Source organism: Ahaetulla prasina, chromosome 1, assembly GCF_028640845.1.
Source record: "Ahaetulla prasina isolate Xishuangbanna chromosome 1, ASM2864084v1, whole genome shotgun sequence".
In the NCBI taxonomy this organism is placed as follows: Eukaryota; Metazoa; Chordata; class Lepidosauria; order Squamata; family Colubridae; genus Ahaetulla; species Ahaetulla prasina.
Window position 1 is genome coordinate 310717495 of NC_080539.1, and position 26980 is coordinate 310744474.

The window sequence follows — 26980 nt, forward strand, 5'->3', positions numbered from 1 at the left end:
TAGCTTTCAGTACTGCACATTCTGGCATATTTCTCACATTGTTTTTTACAGCTCCTGTCTCTCGAATGAAGTTCTTCCTGAAATCCAGAGGACTGTCCCCCCCTGTTGTCGTCCCCCCTCCCGTCCCCTCCCCCAATCCCTGATAGTGCTCAAGAAGTTCTTAAAACCTGACTGTTTTCTCCGGCTTAGAATGGTTCCTTGCAAGTTTGGTTGATACATCTTTTTAATGCTGAAGCTGCATTTGGTTTGTGTTATTAGTTAGGCTTGCCAGGGTTTCTTTTCTTTATTTTTTTTCCCTTATCTGTTGGAATTGTCTTTTTGAATTGTACTGTATTCCTTTGATGTATTGTGGGTAAATTGAATTCATTTAAATTCAGTTTGTAAGAACCCTTTGTACCATTCCTGAAAGCATTTTCTTCATTTTTCAGCTTTCTCAGAAGTATGGAGTCCATATCTGTGGAGAAGGGGGAGAATATGAAACATTCACATTGGATTGTCCTCTGTTTAAGAAGAAAATCGTTGTGTAAGGACCCATGTCTTCTCTTTTCTTTAAATGTTAGCACTGGGACCATACTAATATTTAGCTTTAGGCCACTTTTCTTGGCAGCAGCAGAATATTTCCTCTAAGTTCACAAATACCCACTTTGTTTAACACTAGGCAAAGCCCTCCACTAACCTAAATCAATGCCTGACAAGATGGGCCTTCATAGAAAGCTATAAACTTTTTAGACATTTGCACTTTCGTTTACTTGCTGATTATGGCCTGCAGTAAAACTGGTACCTACACACTGACACTTTTATCCTTTCATGAAGTGCGAATTGCCAGTAATATTTATCTTTCATTACAGCTACATTTGATAAACTGCCACATCAGTAGCCTGTAGGTTCCATTAACTCTATTTCCCTTTTCTCTCTCATTCTCCCTCCCGCACTTCCTTCCCCCTTTTTTTACCATTTTAACATTAGCAACTTAGAATGATAATACTAAACATTTTGTTTGAATTGCTGAAGGACGCTTTGGAATGCTAATGTTTTGAACCTTTCCAGTTTGCCCCGATTTTTTCTTTTTTTCTATATATTCTTAAAATGTATGTATAGACTTACGGGAAAATTTATTATAACTATGTAGATTTGTCAATATAATTATGGTAAAGAAGATAAGCTTCATGTATTAAGGAAAATATTTCAATGAAACCTCTTTCATCTGAATTTACAGTTTCTGGTTTATTCTGTGTTCAGATCAATAACGGCAGTGAAGAAGGATAATTTTTTTCTAGACTTCAAATGTCCCACTTGGGAGTAACTCCAGGTAGATACAGTTTGGCAAAATTACCTGAGAAGTAGAGTATTTCAAGAAGAAAATTACCCTCCTAATAAATGTAGGAAATGTTTCTGACTGAATGCATCAACTGCACTGTCTCATAAATAATATGTAAATAAATAATCATACTCTGAAGCATATAGAATGCAAAGGGCCAGCAACCTTCTCAAACCTGATGATTTCCAGATGTGTTGGGTTATATTATTTGTTTGTTAAATTTATTTATTTATTTTACTGCTAATACCAACTAGTACAGTCGTAAGTATATTGGTGATTATAAAATGTATATTCCAACTTACTTGGAAATCACTAAGTTGGGGAATGTTGAGCTTTAAAATATGTTAACTCCCCAAATCTTGCTGTTAGGTATGTAATGAGTATTTTCAGATTTCTAGGGGTTTTTTTCCCTATAAAGTTATTTTAGTATAATGCTCATAAATTCTCATTTGAATCTAGATGGAGTACAAATCCTTTGAGTTCAGCTTCACTTCTATTTTATTCCAAATGAATAAAATAATTTATTTTATTCATTTAATCAATTTATTTTTCAAGGAGCCCATTTCACACATAGTGCTGAAATTCTTCAATGAGAACCTCTGGTGGGTAAGAACTGCCTTTTCAGGTCAGGCAGATATTTTCCATAAAGACATGGTTCTTTGTGGTGATACCCAATACCTGTCCTTTGGACTCCAAGTCCCCCATCCCTTTACTTTATGTTCCAAACAGAAGTTCCACCTACCCTGGACTATATAAGTGGCACCCATTCACATTATTTGGAGGAAAGATTGTAGTCATTTGCAACTGTTACTTATTAAAACCAGCCCCAATTGAGACTGATTTAATGTCATAAGTGGTAATATAATTGTTAAGAAAGGAGAATATTTGTAGTTCAGTGTTGACAAGAGAGGTCCTTGATGCTCTCTGAGCTTGCTTATTTTCTTGCAGACATCTCATTACCCAAACTAGGTAACATCATCAGTGTATCAGAACACTGATCATCACTGATGATCAGAGCACTGGTGATGTTACCTAATTTGGGTAATGAAACGTCTGCAAGAAAACAAGCAAGCTCAGAGAGCATCAAAATCGTATAATTCTTATATTATATATCGATGATACATCTGATTATTATTTATTTTTCCTTTGTTTATGGAGATTCTTAATCATCCAAGTCATGATCGTCATCCAAGCGCACCAGCATGCCTACCATCCCTGTCCTACTGTTCCCAATTATATGTAATTATTCTATGTGTTTATGGATATGTTTTGCCAATTTATATCCTTTTTTTTTTTGCGTGTGCCAAAAATTTTTCATGTGTCCATGTCTGTGTCTACTTTCTTATTTGTTTTCTTGTATTTGTTGACAAATAAAATAAATAAATAAATAATAAATAAATAATGACTGTCCTAAACTTTCTAATTTTTTTCCTCTGAAAATGTTTTAATGGGAAATGAAAGGATTTATATTTTTTGAACAGTCTAAATCCTTCCATTACCCGCTAGAAATGTTTTCAAAGAAAAAAACCAAGAAAGTCTTTGAAGAATATAAATCCTTCCATTTCCCACCAGTCAGTTAGAACTGAAGAAGCTTCTTGGATGAGAAGTGAAACATTTTCACAGAAAAAAAACCCCCATGAAAGTTCAGTTGGCTTTTAGGTTATTTTTGTCTTGGTTTCTTTTTTTTTTTATTTATTGAAAAAGTTTTTACAGAAAAAAAAGCTTTCCCCCACTTTCCCTCCTCCCCCCTCTGCCCCCCCTCTTCAAAAAACCCCTATTTTTGTTTTCAAAAGCAACACTACAATCGTTTTTTTTCCCAATACATTTTTAAAATTTTGTTTTATAGGGACTCATCAGAAGTGGTTGTACATTCAGCAGATGCATTTGCCCCTGTGGCTTATCTCCGCCTGTTAAAGTTGCATTTGGAAGATAAGGCAAGTCCAACATTAGGAAAATGATGGGTTTCTTTCTTCAAATAATTATTTATATATTGGACTGAAGTGTTGTTTTACATTTACTGAGATACATCTGGAAACAAAAATGAAGTTGTTTGAAATACAAATGATGAGAAATTATTTGTGGAAAACAGGAATGTGTTTGAAGCAGAACCATCGTTTGAGAAGACTGACTGTTAATTATCTATCTATCTATCTGTCTGTCTGTCTGTCTGTCTGTCTGTCTGTCTATCTATCTCCTCCCTCCCTCCCTTCCTCCCTCCCTTTCTCTCCATGTGTATATGTACATATATATGTGTGCTTATATATTTGAGTGAGATGTACAGAGAATATATGTACCTCAGATATATGTTGGAATATTTATTTTGATCAATATTTTCTTTTTAGAAAAAAAAAGTGATTTGATAATTTTAGAGCAGGTAGAGGGAAGCGATGGCTCATCAGTAAAGGACTGGAAAGCTGACAGCCTGGGTTCAAGATCCGACTGCTGTGCAATGGGTTGAGCTCCTATTATTTGCCCCAGCTGCTACCCACCTAGCAGTTTGAAAGCATGCACATGCAAGTAGATAAATAGGTACCATTTTGGTGGGAAGATAACAGCATTCCATGCACCTGGGTATATGGCCACATGATCATGGAAAGGTCTTTGGATAATGTTGGCCCCCTAAGCTAAGAATCAGAAATGAGCACTGCCCCCCAGAGTTGGAAACGACTGGACAGGGGAAACTTTTACCTTTTAGTGCAAGTAGCATGATAGTGAAATTTTATGATCAACTCACCAAACTCTCTTGAACAGAATTGTAGAGAATATGGAAGAAAGCCTTGTTACAGCCATAAAGATGAATGTTGCTTACGAGAAGGAAAATACAATTTTAGGTCAAGTAATCCTAGTCCACCGCTTTCTTTAGCATCTTGCAGCAATTTATATTTAATTCTTGCTTTTTATCTTGCCATACAGATAGTTTTCAATTTACAGCCACAATTATGACTAGAATTTCTTGTGCTAAGCAACACGGTTGTTAAATGTGTCATGCCTGATTTTGCAACCTGTAAGCAACTCCAACTTTCTCCGGCTTTTCTTGTCGGAAGATGGCTGAGAATGTTGCAAATGGCAATCACATCACCCTGGAACATTGCAACAATGATAAAATACATGGCGGTTGCCAACCGCTTGACTATTGATCACATGACTATGGGGATGCCACAGTGGTCATGTGAAGATCAATCATAAGTCACTTTTTTCAATGCCATTGTAACTTTAAACAATCGTTATATGAATTGTAAGTTGAAGACTATTTGTATACATTTAGAAATGTCTTTCTGATATTGTTTAAATGGTACATCAGTCATCATGGTTGGCATTATTGGGAATAAAAATAACATCCTAGGCAAAGTATTCATCTTTATTACTGAAATTCTACCCAACAATGACAACTGTATAAATAGTACTCAGCTTTGAAGTTATGACAAACCTCCCCAAAAGTATTTAAGATCCGATTTTGAAGTTCGGATAGTTGAAACCCCACCCCCCAATCACATGACTGCATTTCAGACACTCATCAAAAAAGTTGTAAAATTTGATTGGTCATGTGTATTGTGTGTTGACTTGCTTTACGCATATCACAATTTATTACCATAATGGACAAGCTCATTGTTTTGTAAATTGCCTTCTATTAAATGGAATTTCACAATTGGCCGTGACCTGTATATCAGTTATTCTGTGGTTGTAGCCATTATCTGAAAACTCCAAATATGTTTACTGATTCCCAAACTTTGAGAGTTTCTGACTGTCCACGAATAATTCTTGATTCTGTTGTGAGCTACAAAACTTTATGGAGCAATCTGAACCTGAAAAAACAATAGTTATCATTGGAACTTTTCTTTGTGTTTGCCTCTAGCATTGTCTTTAAAATTCAGCTTCTTCATAGAAATATTGTCTTTGTCCCAAGACCATGTTCCTCATTTTCAAATATAGCCTTTTAGTACACACTGTACCATGTTTGACAAGGATATTTTTTAGCTGTGCAACGCTTTAAAATATTACTGTGAGACTAAAAATTATGCTGGCTGACTATGTGAAGTGAAACCAAATAAGCTGAATAAGAACACTCCTGGAGAGAGGATAAAAAAGTGGAAATATATTAATATTTCTTAGGGGCACTGACTTTATTGCTCATGGCAAACTTGATGCTAAAATGCTTCATACATCACTACAATGTGACAGGCTAGGGAAAATGAAAAACACAAAGCTTTACATAAATCAGGCAAAAATCTTATTAAAATGCATAATATTTTATATAAGAATCAAGATTTTACTTTTATCTATTCAGAAGCTCTTTCCCTCTTCTTAGTAGATATTTAAGATTTTGTGAAAGACCCACAGTTTCAAGCTGTTTTATAGCAAATCATATTTCAAATTCATTGTAGACAAAGCTGTCACATTCTTTAAAAGCCAGCATTATGGAATTCTGATGTAGATTTTGGTGTATACAGTTAATGTCTTGTAGAATTAAGGAGGAAAATTGTTTATTTTGTGCTTTGATGGAATCATAGCAAAAGTTATTACAATTTTCAGATTAATTTATTTTCTGTCAAGTTATGAATGAGTTCTGTGTTATTTATTCTATATAAATTGAGTAAATTATAACCTCACATACCCTACTTTTTAAGAATAAAATTATGTATGTCCCCCCCATCGCCCTATTTAAGGGTTTGATCACTTAAGACTAAGAAGTTGGTCATGTTGACAAGAAGCACATTTTATCTTTTCTTTCTCACTATTCTTCTAAAACAGGAATAAAAGTTTTTTTAACTTATTAAAATGCATTAACTCATTTTATGTAAAGTATTCCATGCTTTCAAGCTAAGAATGTGGTTAAGCATGTTTTAAGACAGTTCACTCATTGAAATTTAAGCAGACTTAATTGTGCACCAATTTAAGGCAGATGTTAAGAACTGCTTAACTATTTAATCCTGTAATAAAAGGGGGGGGAGTCAAAACAGTATATTTACTATGCTTAATGGAATTCTTAACATTCCAGAGCATTAGAGAATACTCATAGATATTATATTTGTATATGTGTTTGTGGATCTGTATGCTCAAACTGTCTGCATATATCCTAAAATGCAAACATTACAATCTTAATAGGTTTAAAAGGTAGAAGTCAATAGAATTTATGGATATAATATATATGGTTTTCGTGGCAGCAGTAGTTTGCTATTTGTTATTGGGCTTTTTGCAAGAATGCTTTGAGAACCCAGCTTTGGATGAGAAGTCTCCCATCCAAGTTTTAATCAGGTCTACCTCTGCTTAGCTTCAAAGCCAAATAGAGCAAGTTGCTGCTGAGACTGTATAGATTTAGCATTTGTAATTTGTATTTCCAAGATAGAGTAATTTATCACTTACAGTTTAATTTTCAGGAGTAAGCCACACTCACCTCAGTAGGACCTATTACTGAAGTGTATCTAAGTATCTAAGTACACACGATATATAGGACCAAAGTGATCCCAGTAGCAGGAAGAGTACTTGGGGCTGTGACTCCTAAACTGGGAGAGTGGCTCTAACAGATCCCAGGAACAACATGGGAGCTCTCTCTCCAGAAGAGTGCAGTGCTAGAAACAGCTGAAAATACAGTGGTACCTCATTACTCATTGTTAATCGGTTTCGGGGAGGTGTGATGAGTACTAAAACCAACAAGTAGCAAACAAATTTTTTCCCATAAGGAATAATGTTTAATACGTTTAATACGTTTAATAATGTTTAATGCATTTAATACATTTAATACCAAAGACGATTTTTAAGGCAATATGTACTGTGTTTCCCCGAAAGTAAGACCCTGTCTTATATTTTTTTGAACCATGAAATAAGCGCTTGGCCTTATTGCCGTGCTGTCAAAAGCCCGATTGGGCTTATTATCAGGGAATGTCTTATTTTGGGGGGAACAGGGTTAAAATATAGGGTTGTATATAATTACTTTACATGAGAATTAAACCTAAAATTAATAATGTTTAGATTAAATAAAATAAAAACTTTACCTGAATCAATGAGAAAAAAAAGTGCAAAACTACAAAATGACAGATAAAAAAGCTAAGAAAGCTAAGAAAAGATTGCAAGGGCTACCGTGTTACTAACGCATCACCCTTTGTTTCGGCTGGAAAGGGTAGCAAATCACAAGCCATCAACACCAACAAGTTCTAGCTTGCACTTGAGTAACAAACAACAAATACTGGGACAACATTTTCTCATCAAAACGTGTTGAGTACCAAATTCAACGAGTTTCCTTCAAATTCCCTGACCTCTGGCAGAAGACCTGAAATTGAGGAAGACACATGCCACCTATAGGGGTAGAAGGATTTTCTTTTTAATAGTATAAATGTATACACACATACACATATATATCTAGCATATAGAATGAGATAAGCACACACTTAGAATTCTTCAAACAAAAGCATATTCACAATTTCAAAGTTAAAACTTATAAATATGTTTATCCATGTCAAACAAATAAGATCATGTAAATAACGAATAATAGTTTAGCCTAATCACTGTTCTCTTACCTACACTCTCTTTTCTCTTTTTCCCCCCTCCGAGCATATTTGTGTCTCTCCTCCCCTTATCTATCATTTCTCCACTGACATTCTTCACTTGTCATTCACCCGGACTCTACTAACCATTCCACTCCACTGCTGTCAATCATTCCTAACTCACTCTTCAGTTACAATAGGAATGCAGCCGTAGCCATTTAATTATTCTTGTCAAGTTACCAGCTCACATAAAGTCTGGGATTTGCAAGATATGGTTGATTGCCACCAAGTCTTATGGCTTGAGAACTATTTTCAGAGCTTCTTGTCAAAACTGCACATGGGGAAGCAAGGAGAAAATTGGTAGGTCCTTTTTTTTTTATGTCAGCTATATGCCTGGCAAATAAACAGTGATTTTTTATGCTTGTTTTTAAGGCAGATGCACACATAATAGGAATAATGGAAATGCACCTGTTTACACATGTGCCTACAACATTCCCCATAACACTGAAATATTATACTTAAACATGTTTTTAAAAAACTGCTTGTACATTGCATATACCCTGAGGGGTAAACTCTGGATTTTTGTGATACAGAATCGTAGGCTTACACACCAAGAATTATTACTTGAATGAAGGTTAGTTTAGCTAATATTAATTCAAAGGAAAGAGAGGAATTTTTTCAACTGTTCTGTCTGTGCTTTCCTGTGTAGTATCTTATAATTGAGAGGTTTAGAGTGTGTGGACTGGGGTTTTTTGTTTTTTTTTTGTAAATGCCACATCCATCTCAGTCCACATTTGGAACAATGCTGCTACTTCTCCCAGTGAACATTTATCCTTTGGATATATACGGCACCTCAATATGCCTTGCAATTATTTTGCAGTCTGGGCTGATTCTTTTTCTACAGGTAGCTAGGGAATTCTGGGAGATGAAGTCCACACAACTTTTGTCACAGTTGAGAAAGACTGATTTAGATGTATTATTATAATATTACTTCTTCCATTTTTCTAAATGTTGGAAAAGGATAATGTGTGTTCATATTTCATGCACGTAGAACGTTTTAGTTGTACCAAAAATGTTCATCATGGTGATATAAATAAATAGGGCTATCTCACATTATATAATTTTAAAAATAATATTTTGGAGATCCATATAGCTTATAGATAATTTTTTTTTGTTTTAAATAGAATAGAGTAGAGTAGAGTAGAGTAGAATAGAATAGAATAGAATAGAATAGAATAGAATAGAATAGAATAGAATAGAATAGAATAGAATAGAATAGAATAGAATTTTTATTGGCCAAGTGTGATTGGACACACAAGGAATTTGTCTTGGTGCATATGCTCTCAGTGTACATCCTGAAACTTGCTCAAAGTTAGTGTAGAGAGATATTATAAATAAGGCTGAATGTATAAAAAAGTAAATTAGGGAGTGTAGAAAAAGTTCACTGGAATATTGTTTCATAATTTATTATAATTGTAATAGAAATCCTATCTGAGTGGACCAAATTAAACAAGAATGGTCCTTGTTGAGTGTACTGCTTGTTGAGTTCAGTGTTCCTACATGTCATATTTCTTAGTTATGGTTCACAGGTGTTAATTTTATATTCTCTCAATTGAATATTTTATAATCATTTGACAATTCTGGCTAGCCTGCATTAGTTCAATAATACGCCTGTGCTCTCTTCTGCTGTTGAGTATTGCATTTTTTTTAAATAAATCTCTTCATGTTTAAGTACAAAGGCTCATTGGAAATTTGTTTTAGATTGTTTCTGGCAGCACAATGAGCCCTAGTGCCTCAGGTAGAATAACATTTTATTCACTGTTATGGTTTAATACATTATCTTAGGACTTCAAGATGCATTTTGCATAACAATTGAAAAGATTCTTCTTGCCTTTTTCATTACAATATAAAAATATCATTTTTATCTTCAGATTTTTTATGTGTAATTTTTTTCTTTATAGTATGGTTATTGAATATCATACTTTTAAAATATTTCTTACAAATCATCACTGAGTTGTGCTGGTTGTCCTCCTTCTTCTGGGATTGGTGCCAGTGTTGATTGAGAGAAGAGGTCCACCCTGCAGCCTCGACTTCGTAGGATGTCAGAGGGCTCAGTTCTCTCTCCCTTGTTTAATACCTTCATAAGCTGTTAGGGAGGTCATCTGACAGTTTGGGGTGATCATCAGAATGATGATGATACTTGACTTTACATCTCCACAAGAGGCTATTTGAATGATCCAGTGATGATCCGTGGCAAGGCACAGAGGCAACACAATCAGCTGATACTTCAAACTTCCCTTTATTGTTCCAACTTCTTCCCAAACGCTCCCACGTTTATGGCAAGTCCTGGAGCAAAATGCTCACACACACATACCTCCAGCAGCCTCTTGCTGTAAGTAGTGTAGCAAAACACTGTTAGCACAATGGCTTCAAGAAGTCCAGCGAGGCAAAGGAACAAGGCAATGAGTTTCATGAAGCCAAGGAACAAGGCAATGAGTCCACGAAGCAAAAAAACCCAAGGCAATGAGTCCATAAATTCCAGACATCAGCAACGGCACACAAAACTCCATGAATTTAGTATTTGTTCCTGACAAGCGCCCCTCCCCACAGTGTCTCCTTAAGTCTCACTCCCCAGGTGTGCCTTGTGAAGTGGGGCAGAGTGGTCTCCTCCCAAGTCATGGGATCAGCCTGCGATGTTCCTGCCTCCTCTCCACTGTCCATGTTCAGGGATCATCACTTGGTCATCACTTGAGTGCCATCACTCCTCATTGCCACTGCCTGCCTTCTCTTCCCCCCTCTCTTGGTTGTCCTGCCCCTGTTCTTCCCTTCTGGCAAGCCATCCCAAGCCTGAGGAACATGGGGCTGCCTCCTCCAGCTTTTCCCCGCATTCCTCCAAAGCCAGCAAGGCTTCCCTCTTGACTTCCGTCGGCCCCAGCTCCAGCTCATCCTCTTCCGTGGACTCAGGCTCCAACAGGGCCATGACAGATCCTGTCAGTGTGCTGGAGAATGTAAGACTTGGATGGAGTGCAGTAGGCTTCAATTCAATCCAAGCAGAACTGAGCTTTTAGCTTTTGGACTTTTTGATACTGGGGATCTTGCAACTTTGTTTCTGGATGACAATGCCCTGCCTCAGACTTGGTGTACAATTTGGGATCCTCTTGCCCTTAGCCCCTGTTCAAAGAGAAGATAGCTGCCTTGGCTGGGAGAGCCTTTACATACTATGTGCTGGCTGTGTCTATTCCTGGGCTGGGAAGCCTTGTTCACAGTCACTCATAACTCCATGATTTTCATCTGGACAATGCAAAGTGTTCTACATGAAGTTGCCCTTGAAGAGCATTCAGATGCCTCAACTGGTGCAGAATGTGGCCACATGGATAGTAAATGAGTCCTACTATTTGGCACATATTTGTTTCATGACATTGGCATGGGTTGCCAATTGGCCACCAACTATATTCCAGGTGCAATTCAGGATGCCAGTTGTCACCTTTAAAGACTTTCACAGTTTGGAACTGGATTATTTAAGGGACTATCTCTCCCTAGTTGTCTATATCAGTCCTATCCAGTCCTACAGGGGAGGCATGCTTATGGGTTCCATTAGTTATGTAATGTTTGCTGGTGGGGCCCAGAAGGCAATATTTTTCTACTGAAGCCCAGTCTCTGGAATATTCTCTTTCCAGCGATTATGTGGCCCTGACCTGCTGTTTTCGTAAGATCCTAAATACCTGGCTTTGTGTCTGAACCTCTGAGTGAAAATGGCATTTTCAGTTGCTATTTATTTTGATATTTGTAGTTTGATTGTAATGGTTTTCTGTTGCTTTTACTTGATTTTAAATTTCCTTTGCTGTCCAGAGTCATTTACAGCCAACTCACTGTGGGACAACTTGCCAGGGCCAACTTGCCGGGGGACAACTCGCTGCAGAACAAGAGTTAAACTAATATAAAAAAATGGTGGAATGGAATTATTAAAGAAAGGAAGCGAAAGGAGGGACAGAAAGAAATGTAAATGAAAAACTAATTAAATAAATGTTTATTATTTTAAATAATTCAATTGAATTTTTAAATTGTTCCACAGCAAGTTGCCATGGCAACTGGGCACACAGCGAGTTGGTTGGCTGTGGCAATTTGTCCCATTCCGTTTACCAAGAAGTGTGACTACATAAACTGACCACGTACATTCCTCTACTTATGAACTGGTGATGTTCCAAGAGACTGTTCATAAATCTGTTTTGTTTGCAAATCTAAGCAAGCATAAAAATCAATCTTGTGCATAATTCCGGATATTCAAGCTACTACTAAACATACCACACACAGTCTCTACCCAACTGCATGTATGCCATTCAACTAAGTGAACTGCATACATGCAGATAAGTGAGCAGAAGTCAGGAGAAGTCAGGAAAGAGTTAGTGTATGGTGCATTTTACTTTAAATTCCAGAACTTTCTAGGTTGATGTTGCAGAAAGATTTGTTCGTATCCTCAAAAAATTGTAACTATAACTTTGTAAATAAAATAGTGTCTGTAAATAAATAAATAAAAATAAATAAAATAATTCTGTAGTGCAAGTGTTGTAGTCCATTTAGTCCATCCCAGTGTTTGATGGAAGAAATCTGGATTAGGTTAATTCCTAACAGCTATGCAATCTCTAGCAGGGAAAATGCCATTTCTGATTCCCATTAGTTATGCTGGTAATCTCGTTTTACCATTCAGAAATGTCTCCAAGGGTTCTGTCAAATTATACCCTCCTGTAACTTCAGTCTACTAGGATTAACCCTCCCTTAGTAGGAGTAATTGAAAATAAATAAATGTTCTTCATATAAATGAAGGATGTTACAATACCAACCTTTTCTGTTATTGCATCTCAAGGCTAATCATGCTCAGTTCTATTTTCAATAAACAACCCACTGGGTTAATATCCAGCCTTGTTAAATGCTTTGAAATCCCATCAATTTAAGTGAAAAAGCTGTATGTGTATGCGAGTAATACATAAACCCTCATGGCTGATCGCTATGTAAAATGGAATTGCTTTGGACCCCATTGGGTTTGAGTTGTGGTTAATAATTTATTGCAACAAGCAGAAATTGACATAACTGGATATAAAATGAGCTGCATGATGAACCTTGGATTTTAAAAATCATTCATCTGTTTTTCCACATGACATGCTCCCTAGGTTAGAAGAAAACCACTCCATAAAAAAATTATTATTGTCTAGTAAGAGGACACTTTCTGATGGACCTCGGAAATGTTGCTGTATAATCATAATATGAAACAGAAACCAAAGAAAAAACACAAAAGGGGCAAATTTCATTTTGATTAGGGAGAGAAAGGGTGGAAAAATGCATTGAGTAGGGAATAACAGAGAAAGGGACTGATGAAAAATAATTTTGGTTTCTATATCTACGTGTGGCGAGTATTCTTTTATGTGTAACGGTGGAATTGCATGAATGAGAATGGAAGATCTTTTGATTGGTTTCAGTTCATTTTATACTTACTTTTCTTTGGTTTAGTATTTTCATAATGAAAGAGCCTAAGAAATGAAAGAAGTTCATAGAAATTATATCTAGAAATAAGCTTTTACCTACTCTCTCCATTTTGACAAGGGAGCTGTTTTCTTGTATAGTAAGGTCAAGGACAATGGAACATTCCGGAAAGATAGACTAAAGCAAAATACTAATAAAACAAAAAGTAATTGATAATGTTTTGACCTCTTTAGAGCTGCTCAGGGAAGAGTTCTTTAGGAATGGAGTTTTGCAGCTTTACTGTATGCCACTAAAAATAAATTCCACCTCACTAATTATTTTGAACATTCTTTCCTGATTTCTGCCTCATCCTTTGGTAATTAAAGTCTAAGCTGTTCATTTTGATTTAAACAAATTATATTTTCAGCATTTGTTGAACTTGGGTTACTGTTCTAAAAAGAGTTCTGCTATGTTATTTGGGAAAAATCCATATTGTTCTTGTAAGCCACCTTGAGTCGCCATATGAGAGTAGGCGGCAATATAGATTTTCTAAATAAATAAATTTTCTAAATAAATAAATATCAAAGTTCACTGTTTGAAAGCAAAATGAATTTTTCGTTTTGGAAACTTTTGACTCAGAATCGTTTTGTGTTATGTCATTGTTGCTTTTCACACTTTATGATGCTGATATCCCTGTAGGCTTTAATCACAGATGGAGTCTCCTTTTCTTTCTTGGGAAGAAGCTATTATCTCTCATAGAGCATAAATACAATATTTGCAGTGAAAATGCTTAATTTTTATAAGAAAGAATAAGGGAAGCCCAAGGTTTTTTTAAAAGAAATACTTAAATAGAATAAGAAACAGCTTGCCTGTTTTTATTTAACACTGTATAAATTTTTAATATAAATTTTATTTTAAATTGGGGACAGGGTGGATAGGTTATGCATTGTCAATCAGTCTGTATCTAGTTTTCAGGTTTTATCTAGGACCCCTATTACAAGAAATATAAAATAAATTATTTTCATTGTTGTTCTTTTCCTTAGAAGATGGTAATTATTTTCCCCTACTGTTTTGACAGTTGCACCTAGGACTGTGATGGTGAACCTATGACATGCGTGCTAGAGGTGGCAAGCATCCCCCTCTCTGTCGGTACATGCGCCATCACCCCAGTTCAACTCCGTTGCACATTCGCACACATCTCATGGGTAGGGGGCGTGCCGGGCATGCACAAGTGCATCCACAGGGGGCATGGCATGTGATGGCTAACCCTTTCAGGACTGAGTGCCCAAAGTGCGTGCACGCGCCGGAACTCCCAAAATGTAATGCATGCATGGGCCCCCCATGCCCCCACCCCGTGCAGGCACATGTGGGCCCCTTTGCACATGGTTTTTGGGTCTCTGCCGCTCATGGGTGGGGGGCGTGCAGGGCATGCACAAGTGCATCCACAGGGGGCATGGCATGTGCAAAGGGGCCCACATGTGCCTGCACGGGGTGGGGGCATGGGGGGCCCATGCATGCATTACATTTTGGGAGTTCCGGCGCGTGCACGCACTTTGGGCACTCAGTCCTGAAAGGGTTAGCCATCACTGACCTAGGAGTTTACTTCCCTGAGTGACTACAGAAAATCAAAAAAATTGGTAATGAACACAGTGTTAAAGGCAATTTTTGATATGCTATTTTTAAGTGATCTATTAGCTTAGACTAATTAATAGAGTAAAAAGTATCAATTCCCGTAACAATATTAACAGTGTAACTTTGAAAATCTTGTTAGTATGAAAAAAGGGAGGGAAGGCCTGCAAAATTATGTTTTGCTACTCCTACTCTCTCAAAATCTATATTGCTTTCTTCCTTATTCTTCATACTCTTCTGCCAGACAACATAAATTCATATGCTGTCCATCTCATTGTTGAAGTAACTTTGGGTGGCTTTGCATATTCACAATCCGTTGCTGCAAATCAGTTGTATAATTCTCCTTTTGTTGATGTATGATCATTCTTTTTATTAACTGCAAGTCCTAAGAAATCTTCAGCTTTTTCTATCTTGATAGATTCCAAAGCCTAGAAATACAGACAAGAAGATTTGCATATTTAACATACTGTAGGTCCAAACCATGTGAGTTAATGTTTGAACTCCTGAGTTGCACCTCCAGCGGCAAGTTGATTGTAACCATCCCTTATTAAACATTTACTAAGGTGTCTAATATACATGAAATAAAATGTTTTGATGTATTAGCTTCATTTTAAGATCACAGGAAAATAATTTCATCTTCTCCAAAGTGACCCTCCACTGGATTACTGAACAAGTCATTTTAACTTATTATGCCATAGGAGGCCTATATGTAACTTTGATTTCATCAGTTTCTTTAAAAATGAATTACTGGGTTAGGAGACACAGTTGCTTCTTCCCAAATCACCAACTACTGTGGTTCTTCAGAAATATCAAGAGCATCTAGACAAGGCCTCCATAACCAAAAGCCTGTGGGCCCCATGTGGATACCATGCAGCCTTGCTGGCGTTTTTTAAAAAAACTCAGCATATCCACTGCTGGTGAAGGAACCAGGAAGGATCTACTGCTGCCACCCCATGGCTTAGGGCCCGGGTACTTACGGGACCGCCTGCTGTTACCTTATGCCTCCCACCAACCCGTACGCTCACACAGAGAGGGTCTTCTCAGGGTGCCGTCCGCCAACCAATGTCGGCTGGCGGCCCCCAGGGGTAGGGCCTTCTCTGTTGGAGCTCCTACTCTTTGGAACGAACTTCCCCTTGGTTTACGCCAATTGCCTGATCTTCGGACCTTTCGCCGTGAGCTGAAAATGCATTTATTTATCAAGCGGGATTGGCTTAAAAGTTTTATTAAATTTTAATTGGGGTTATTTATGAATTTTAGGGTTTTAAATTGTTTTAAATTTCGGCTATTTATGTAATATGCTTGGTTTTAAGTTTTTGTTTTAATGTGTATATTGTGGGGGTTTTATTATTTGGCTGTACACCGCCCTGAGTCCTTCGGGAGAAGGGCGGTATAAAAATCTAATAAAATAAAATAAATAAATAAGTAAAATTTGGGTTGCCAAGATCCTGCAGTTCCTCCAGTCTTCATCAATACCACCAGCTCCATTACTATTAGAATGCAGTATTGCTCACTGCCAGCACTTCGATCCTGACCCACTCAAGGTCGACTCAGCCTTCCATCCTACCAAGGTCAGTAAAACGAGGACCCAGATTGTTGGCGGCAATATGCTGAGTCTGTAAGCAGCTTAGAGAGGGCAGTGAAGCAGTTTATACTGTATTTTTTGCTCCATAAGACACACTATCCCATCCCCCCAAAAGTGAGTGGAAATGTCTGCGCGTCTTATGGAGCGAATATTGCATCAGACAATGAGGTGTATTATTTCAGGGGTTCCCAATGGTGGACCAGTGCCAGTACTTTGGTGAATAGCAGCCAGGCCGTGGCAGTGGGTTCCTTTTACAGCCTGAACCCAGCCTCTTCTGTCTTTGTCATTGCCCTCCTCTTCTGTCTCTTTTCCGCAGTGCAGGAGTCAATAAGCATAGCTGGCCCATGAGAGGACACCTATCTGTGGTCCTCTTAGGCTCCACTTGATTTTTTTTTCTTATTGTCCTCTTTTAAACCTAGGTGTGTCTTATGGTCAGGTGCACATTATAGTGTGAAAAATACGGTAAGTCTAAGTGCTATTGCTTGCTTTTCTGTGGGGCCAGCAGTTAATTTTAATTCATCAGTGTGATCCTTATCCATCCCCTTCCCCATTTCACAAATTTTTCTGTGATCGTTACTTAGATATGCTCCAGAATATAATATCTCTGGTGAAGAACAGAACTGGAGAACTGGAATTAGAACTCAAAATATAAGAAACTGGTTCTGATGTTACATTTGCATTGTAAGAAAAATAATTAGGCATGGTGTGTGTGTGTGTGTGTGTGTGTGTGTGTGTGTGTGTGTGTGAGAGAGAGAGAGAGAGAGAGAGAGAGAGAGAATTATGCCCTGCTTAAATTTTTTCATATTGGAAGCGAATAATGTTATTTAGCCACAAAACATTTATTCCTGTACAGGGGGGAAAGCAAATATTTCTTATAAATAAAATCACTGATTACTTTAATGATAAAATGAGAAAATGTGCCTAGCAAATAAGATCAGATCTTATGTATAAGACGATCAGAATCTGATAGGTAAGATTTTATTCATTGCTTTTTAAAACAAATAATTCCTATCCAGCTTCTTAGAACACAAAATCTTCTGTTAATCTCCATTGGATCAAAGTAGCTTAAAAATGTAAAACATAAAAGAAAGTGAGAAAGATTCTCATTACTATTTTTAGAAGGTAGTTTAAAAGAGTACTGGCTCATAAATCCTTCCCATTTTTGATTCAGTCATTGTCTTTGGGAGTTGCTGGGCAATACAGAAAAGTAGCCCTAGTAGAATAGTAGAAGCTATTTATCACCAGTGAAATGTTGGTAGGTTGCATGTTTCCATTTCTATTTGCAGAAGACATCCATTGTCGGTAAAATGTCTGTAGTCAAAAGTGTATTTGTGTCCCAGTTAGATCTTTTATCTTTCAATAATGTGTAAATGATTGTTTTTTCACTTTGTCTTTATAATATTCATCAACATCATCACAGATTTTTTTTGGAGAAGATATAAAGATATATACAGTATTTTTCTATTTAAGAAATTCAGCTGCATATATTCAATAGTTCCTCTTCCATTTCTGTTTCTTTTTGTATATGTATATAGGTGTAGCTGTTATCTATTCATAAGATAAGTGTTCCTCCAATCTTTTATGTAAACGCACTCACAATGTGCATAGTCTCCCACAAACATTGTTTTAATGAGAAAGATTACACTTCAAAAAGCAAGAAGAGATTAGCAGACCTGTTTCCGTCCAACTTTAGATTAGATTAGATTAGGTTTATTTGATTTCTATACCGCCCTTCTTCCGAAGGACTCAGGGCGGTTTACAGCCAACATAAAACAATTTTATCAATATTATCAATAAAATTAAAAACAATTTTAAAAATCTGATTCAATTTGGCTAACCCCATTAAAATTAGTAATAAAACAATAATAAAACCCCGATTAAAAATCATATTACATTAGGCCAGACCTGCGCGGTGAAACAAAAAAGTCTTGAGCTTGCATCGGAAGGTCTGGAGGTCGGGGAGTAAGTGTAACCTCAGAGGCAGCTCATTCCAGAGGGTAGGTGCCCCCACAGAGAAGGCTCTCCCCCTGGGGGTCGCCAGCCGACATTGTTTGGCTGACGGCACCCTGAGGAGACCCTCTCTGTGGGAGCGCACAGGTTGATGCGAGGCTATCGGTGGCAGCAGGCGGTCCCGTAAATAGCCCGGTCCTATGCCATGGAATGCTTTAAAGGTGGTAACCAACACCTTGAATTGCACCCGGAAAACCACCGGCAACCAGTGCAGCTTGTGCAGGAGAGGTGTTATATGGGAGCTTCGAGTAGCTCCCTCTATTACCCGCACAGCCGCATTCTGGACCAGTTGGAGTCTTCGGGTGCCCTTCAAGGGGAGCCCCATGTAGAGAGCATTGCAGTAGTCCAGGCGGGAAGTGACGAGGGCATGAGTGATCGTGCATAGGGAATCCCGGTCTATGAAGGGATGCAACTGGCGAATCAGGCGGACCTGATAAAAAACTCCCCTGGCGACGGCCATCATATGTTCGTCTAACGACAGCCGAGCATCCAGGAAAACGCCCAAGTTGCGGATCCTTTCCATAGGGGCCAATGACTCGGCCCCAACAGTCAGCGATGGAACCAGCTGGCTATACCGGGATGCCGGCATCCACAGCCACTCAGTCTTGGAGGGATTGAGTCGATGCCCGTTCCTCCCCATCCAGACTCGCACGGCCCCCAGACACCGGGACATCACTTCAACGGCCTCGTTGGGGTGGTCAGGGATAGAAATGTACAGTTGCGTATCATCAGTGTACTGATGGTATTGCATCCCAAAACCACGGATGATCTCACCCAGCAGCTTCATAGATGTTGAACAGGAGAGGCGAGAGGTGCCTTGCGGCCGACCTCTGCCCCCCTGCCAACACCGTCTGCGACTGGTCAGAGAGATAGGAGGAGAACCACCGAAAAACGGTGCCCCCCCACTCCCAATCTCTCCAGCCGCTGCAGCAGGATACCATGGTCGATGGTATTGAAGGCCGCTGACAGGTCTAATAGGACCAGGACAGAGGAGCAACCCCTATCCCGAGCCCTCCAGAGATCATCCACCAACATGACCAAAGCCGTCTCCATGCTGTACCCAGGTCGGAAACCAGACTGGAACGGGTCTAGATAGACAGTTTCATCCAGGTACCGGGGAAGCTGTCTCGCCACTACACTCTCAACAACCTTCGCCACAAAGCGAAGGTTGGAGACAGGACGATAGTTCGATAAAATAGCTGGATCCAGGGAGGGCTTCTTGAGGAGGGGCCTCACCACTGCCTCTTTCAAGGCGGACGGGAAGACACCCTCCCTCAAAGAAGCGTTAACAATTCCCTGTAGCCAGCCTTGTGTAACCTCCTGTGTGGCCAGTACCAACCAGGAGGGACACGGGTCCAATAAACATGTGGTTGCATTCAGCCTCCCCAGTATCCTGTCCATGTCCTCGGGAGCCACAGAATCAAACTCATCCCAGATAACATCATCAAGACCAGCCTCCGTCATCCCACCTGAATCTACCCAATCGGAGTCCAGCCCATCCCGAATCTGAGCGATTTTATCATGCAGATATTGTTCCAAAATCCTCAGTACGCCCCTGCAAGGGGTCCTCCCGAGCTCCCTGATTCAGTAGGGAGCTGGTCACCCTAAACAGGGTGGCTGGGCGATTATCTGCCGATGCAATAAGAGCGGAAAAATACTCACATTTTGCCACTCTATTGCCACTAGATAGGTCTGAATGTGAGACCTAACTAGTGTTCGATCAGATTCAGAACGGCTGGCCCTCCAACTTTAGACTTTTATCTTCAGTTCCAATCAGATAATTGTCATCACTTTTAGATACTTGTAAGAGCAGGTTTCTTGTATTCAGAAATGAAAATCTCTAAACAAAAATTGAGGCTGTTAATTATCCTTGGGTTGTTTTTTTTTAAACTATGAGTGAAATGTGAGACATGTAGAAAATTTACAGGGGTTCAGTCATGAACTATCTCACAACCATGCCTAGATTATATGTTGACCAACCATTTCTGTTTCGATGGAACAGCCTGAAAATTAAGAAAGGTCTCTGTGTTTCTGGATAAAAGAAGTTAAATAAGTGGTGAACTATATTTATTATATGGCTTCCCCACACCCTGATTCTCTTAGTGTTTTAGTGATCCAAAGTAGGATTCCTACCAGTAGAAGAATAGTAAACCATGTGTTATCCTGTCTCACTGATGCTTTGAATTATGTGTCAAAGACTTGGATCAACGAAAGTATGTAGGAATTGGATGAGTAAAATAGGAAGTTGTTGTAAAATGTTGGGAGTTGCCTCTGCATGGATGTGCCTTCTGTACTACTATTGAGCAGGTATATCTATGTAAGCCTGGATCAAATTTATGTTTAATCTCTTTATGAAAGAAATATTGCCATTTTCTCAGCCCTAAGAACAAAATCTGAACAGTTATACTTGCTTGTATGATGTTATTATGAAAAAAACTTTATTAAAAATTTTACTTTCTAGATTTCTGTTTTCCCAGTCCTAGTCCAATTTTTTTAAAAAAACATGTTTTTTAAGTTTGTTTCAATCTTTTGTAATTTTAATCTGTTTTTATAGTTATAATTGTTTTTATATCCATTTAAAAACTTATTTATTATATTGTAAACTGTTCAAGTCACCTTGAACTGTGAGATAAACAACATATAAATTTTATAAATAAAATATTGATAAATAAATATAGGCACTACACCAGATTGGCTGTAACAAATGTTCTATGAATGATTACCTATACTTTAACTACTCCTTACTAGTAATTTCAGCCCAGCCAATTGAGTATCTCATAGCCAGGGTGATGTATAAATGAAACAAGAGTTATTTTATTGAATTTGAATAACTGATCATGTTACAGAGCTAATGGCCTTCCTCAGATAGTAATTGATTTTCTCTGAACCACATTTTTTAAAAAAATAAATGAATGGGATGCTAGTTTCAGGAATATGAGTTCATTTTTATTTACAGATTTCCCTATTGCTGTATACTAGGGTCCCAGTGTTTAACAAAATAAAACATAAAACTTGAATAAAGCAGAATAAATAAATATATAAAGTCCTAATAAAAATGACAACCTATCCAATTCAAAAAGGGACGGGGTGGCTCAGTGGCTAAGATGCTGAGCTTGTTGATCGAAAGGTTGACAGTTCAGTGGTTCGAATCCCTAGTGCTGCATAACGGGGTGAGCTCCCGTTACTTGTCCCAGCTTCTGCCAACCTAGCAGTTCAAAGCACGTAAAAATGCAAGTAGAAAAATAAGGACCACATTTGGTGGGAAGGTAACAGCGTTCCGTGCACCTTTGGCATTTAGTCATGCCGGCCACATGACCATGGAGATGTCTTCAGACATGGAGATGAGCACTGCCCCCTAGAGTCGGAAACGACTAGCACATATGTTAAGGGGAACCTTAATATTTACCTTTTTTATTCAATTCAAGACAGATCTCCATTCCTTTTTTATACCAAAGTTCTCAGATAACAATTGTGTATTATCAGTCTTTGGTATACGTCAGTATTGTCTCCAATTTGTCCTCTTGATCTAGACTGGGATCCTAGTCTTACCATCAGAAAATAGTGATTTCAAAAAAATATATCTTTTTTTTCCTTTATGGACAAATATATAGTACTGCGGGCCTTTGAATATGCTAATGTCCACTGCTTTTCTCATACAGAACATCTGTAGACTACATATCATTTCAAAGTAAAGTGAATACTGAAGCTGTTTTTTGTTACAAGAATGTTAATTTGTGTTATACTATGAATCTGTTTTTTAGAATAGAATAGAATAGAATAGAATTTTTTATTGGCCAAATGTGATTGGACACACAAGGAATTTGTCTTGGTGCATATGCTCTCAGTGTACATAAAAGAAAAGATACGTTCATCAAGGTATTTTGTGGATCAGACAAGGAATCATCAAGACCAGTATACTTTCAAAGGTTGCCTGTGGCAGACAATACATAGCTCACCAGAAGCTTTCCAGTGTTCTGTCTTTTGTCTGCTAATGCTGTGGATTATGTTAAATGCTTTTTGTGAGTAAAATACTAATACATAGTACTAGTAATAAACCGAAATTGCTTTTCTACCAGAAAGATGGAGAGAGAAATACCTGATCCACACCAGAAGAGGGCAGCAGACAGTAGCAAGAACTTGTTGAATTCACTTTGAAAACTTGTTGTTTTTTAAAAAGTTAAATAAATATATATTGTTGAAAGTTTAAGGTTGCATTTAAAGCACTTTCTTGTCTCCATTACCATTAACATGATGAATGTTCCCATGCATACTATTGATTTGCATTGTTTTATCTATATAATGATTCCCTGTTAATTGTCCTAAGTAAATTAAATCATTACGTAGTGCTGTTTACTTAGGTTGCAATTCAGTTTTATGTCTGTGAGTCACATCGATCTCCAAGAAAGTATGCTGGTGACTCTGCTTGGAAACACATTCTCAGTAATAAGTAACAACTTCTTACTTTCTCACTAAAACAGGAGGGACCTACTCTCTTGGTCACTGATAAGCTTTTTATCCAAGAATTAGAATTTGCAGGTGACCCATGTTGCAATGTTTCTTTTAATCAGGTACAGTTTGCGGGCAAAATTCTGCCTGGGAAATGTTCATGTGACACAAAAGAAATTGAAGACGGTGCCTTTCCACCTTCAGATGAGAGAAAGGAAACTCCTTGCATTACATGGCAGTTTTTAAGACCACATTTTGTACAAAAAAGTAAGTTTTTCACTTGCCGTAATCACTATGGATAGCTGGTAACAGTTTTCTGTTTTTTGTTTATATAATTTTTCTCATGGAGACAATTTTTTTACTACTTTTAACAACATCAGTATAGCATTCAGTATTTAATATTCTCAGTAACTTTGTATGGTTCACCTCTTAAATTAGATTTATAGTAGATTTTCTTTATATTTCTTACTTAAGAGCCTTGCTTGTGCAGTGGTTAGAGTGCAGTACTTCAGGCTACTTCTGCTGACTGCCCACTGCCTGCAATTTGGCAGTTCAAATCTCACCAGGCTCAAGGCTGACTCAGCCTTCCATCCTTCCGAGGTCGGTAAAGTGAGGACCCAGATTGTTGGGGGCAACATGCTGACTTTGTAAACCGCTTAGAGAAGGCTGTAAAGCACTGTGAAGCAGTATATAAGTCTAAGGGCTATTGATATTGCTAGTGTTACTTCTGTCCTGATTTAATTAGGATGTAAGATTCCCCAAAATTCATAGGTCTCCCACTCTTACGGTGTTCCAGAAGTTGGATGGTGCCTAAATCAAATAAATAAGTCAGTGTGTTGCTTTCTTCAAAGATAGTTCACTACTCTCACCATTGATTAGAGATATGGATAGAAAATGTAAACATATCTTCTGTTTGGAGTTAATAAGCTATAGCAGCCATTATTGATCTTCTAATTGATATGGATCATGCCTCCTTAAATTTGAGCTGTAGGATGGTGACACTCATGTATCTGTGTGAATGACATTCCAAAAAAAATCATGCTGTCCCATTCATTTAAATGAAGAATTGCACAGAAGAAAAATCTTCCATCCACCCATTCATTCATCCAGGCTAAAATAGATAGCATGTATGTCTATGGAGATTCTCAGTCATCCAGGTCATGGTTATTCCAAAAGTGCTTTTTCAAGACTTTCTGGGGGTTTTTTGAAGAAGTTTTGCTTCTCATCTAAGAAGCTTCTTTAGCTCGATAGCATGTAGTCAGTAGAATTATGCAGAGTTTTTCTTGGCATATCATAATCTATGGTCTTTAATTTAAACATTTTTTTCCAATTCCTTGAACTATCGGTTTATATTAATCATACAACTTTCCGCTCATTAATATGATCAACATGTATCATAGTTTGAAGTGGTGAATTGTGGATGAGATCAAATCAGCTTCAAGTGAGTCTTTCTTATTCCCTTCTTCCTGTTTCATGTTTTTGTTGCTCCCTCTGCAAAATCTGTTAGTCAGGGTTAGGTTATCCCCAGCCTGAATAGAATAATACTACAGATGAAAAAGGCAATCTGGACTTACTTTGAACAAGTGGAAACTTTTTCATTTCAGCCTAGGGCATAACTGAATCCAAATCCAAAACTGGAACATTTGTTTTGCTTTGTAAAATTACTTCCCATGTTATGTATCCATCAGTGTCCAAGACTGCATTTGCCCAGTACATCAAGTTTTTGCACTGGGATATGGAGATGCATACCCTATAATTAGTATAATATGAAACTTCAGGAAATGGAAAAATTATAAAATAATGGTGAGTGATATCCAACAAATTCTATCAAGGAAAAAAATGGTTAATAGTTTGGTGGGAAGGATATTATATTTCTGGACTGTTTTCTGGGGGATTTAAAGCCATTAAGAATTTGGAAGGGAGAAAAGTCATAGAAATGGGCTTCACTCTGTGTTTTATTTTTCATGAGAAAATATTGATAGCATTTGGGGATGCTCATTGAGTACTCATTGAATAAGACCCTAGGTACAATATTTATGATTTGTACACTCTTTTTGATTTGGAAACAATAAAGAATCTTTTCAATAAAACAGTATATATATATATATAAATTAGAATCTTTGCAATAAACCTGGGTATATTAATTCCTTTTAATGGACTTTTAAGTAAAAACCATACATTTGCCAGTTGTTTTATACATTGATGCATATGTATTGAATGATCTATTTTTTCTTTTAGAAGATTCATAGAGCAAGCATTTCGGTCTTTTGGTAGATGCAACTAAATAAAGTGAAAAATTGTGTGTGTGAGTGCATGTATGCATGGCTCCTGATGACTGCCTGGAAAAGTCCTTGCCCTTTTTTTGACAAAGTTTTAGAAGTTAGATATCATAGCCTGCTCCTTAAGGCTCAGAGAGAGAAAGTGCAGTGGTGAAATCTGAATCGGTTTACTATCAGTTCACTGGCTTTGCATGCGCGCTGTGTGCGCACCACGCACCAAATGCGAGGTGTGCGTGTGGTCTGCATGCCAAAAGGAGGCATGGGGTAAGTAGAATGGGGCGCGGGGGAATGATCAGCTGTGGAACCTTTTTTTTTACTTTTAAAAGCATTTTTTGCAACCTATTTGGCAGAATAGGTTGTAAAAAATGCTTTTAAAAGTAAAAAAAAGGCTCTGACCATCACGCGGCTCAGCTGTGATCATCAGAGTTTTTTTAAAAAAGCTTTTAAAAGCATTTTTTAAAAGAAGCGGCTACTGATTCTCCAAACCACCACCGCCATCACTACTGTATCGCTCGATCCGGTCCGAACCGGGAGCATTTTACCCCTGAGAAAGTGGCCCATGGTCACCCAGCTGGCTTTTGTGCCTAAGGTGGGACTAAAATTCACTGTCTTCTGGTTTCTAATCTGATGCCTTAATCATTACACCAAATTGGCTTTCTCATTATGTCCTTATCTTTCAATCTTTATAGACAAAGCTCTTGAATTTTCTGGGAAATCTCTGAAGGGCTACCAGTGGATAACTGGCATCAGCACATACTTTCATCCATCGGAAAGTAAAAGCATACAAGAATTGGCAAACAATGTCCTTTCCTCACTCCAAGGTAGTTTTATTGGACATTTTGAAGTGTAGTATAAGCTGCAGAAGAGATAGGTTTTAATTGGGGCTTAATAATTAGTAATTAGTTTGTTTAATCAATTAAATGTGTTTAGAGCCATTTTAAAAGCATTTTTAGTTTGCATGAAGTAAAGAAAGCTAAAATGCTATGGAGATACGTGATTTGCTCTGAGTTAAAATATCACCAAGCTTTTCCCTTTCCTCCTGTTGCTTTCCAGCTAGTAGAAAGTGTTTTGTTTCTTCTGAGAATTTAGGCAGCCCACATGAATAGTTAGCTTCCTGAGCAGTTCTTAGCCATCCCATTTCTTATTTTAAACATTCCTCATCTGCAATTTAATCATTAATGAGAGGGCTGACCTGGCATGTATTATCAAGCCATGTATAGACTAGGTCCAGAAAGGGGCATAGCCCTTTTGAAGATATGCCCAGGTGGGTTTTAAGCCTGGCATCAGCTGAGACCTTTGGGCAAGGAAAGAGATGCTGTGATTGCCGTCTGAGATTTGCTTATGGCTTTTAGGGGCACCACACCACAGTTTGCTGGATGTTAAATAAGATGGGTTCTAGGAACAGTTGGGATTGTTTCAGTTGTACCATCCTCCCTGATGCATAGCAACTTCCCTGCCTGAAGTCCTTGACTCTATCTCTGGGTTTCCATACTGGAAAACATTTGTTCAATATTTAATCTCCCTTTTGGGGGGAAGGTGATTGAGAAGGTGTTTTTGTGACAGCTGTGGTGAAATAGATTATCTGCGTCCACTTTATGGAACATCCTCCCGTCTTATGAAGTGAGACTGGTTCCATCTCTGCCTGTTGATTTTGTAGAAGGACTCCAGAAGACTGATGAGATTGAAGTACCTCCATTATTAATGATATAGTACCTTGTTTTTCCGAAAATAAGACATCCCCTGAAAATAAGCCCAATTGGGCTTTTGAACACATGTGCTAAAA

The 26980-nt window shown here is 37.9% G+C and overlaps 1 protein-coding gene across 6 annotated transcripts in view; it reads left to right on the top strand.

Annotated features, from left to right (window-relative positions):
* Window positions 1-26980, top strand: part of DPH6 (diphthamine biosynthesis 6) — a 278777-nt gene that overhangs the window by 94502 nt on the left and 157295 nt on the right. For 4 of the 6 annotated variants that reach the window (XR_009152601.1, XM_058162169.1, XM_058162167.1 and 1 more), the window contains exons 7-10: window positions 429-523; window positions 3165-3252; window positions 23041-23185; window positions 25887-26018. Coding sequence is in view for 4 of the 6 variants with exons in the window: in XM_058162169.1 (XP_058018152.1) it covers window positions 429-523; window positions 3165-3252; window positions 23041-23185; window positions 25887-26018 (460 nt within the window). In the remaining 2 variants the exon portion in view is untranslated. The remainder of the gene's footprint in view (window positions 1-428; window positions 524-3164; window positions 3253-23040; window positions 23186-25886; window positions 26019-26980) is intronic. The other 2 variants (XR_009152602.1, XM_058162171.1) reach the window with 1 other exon arrangement.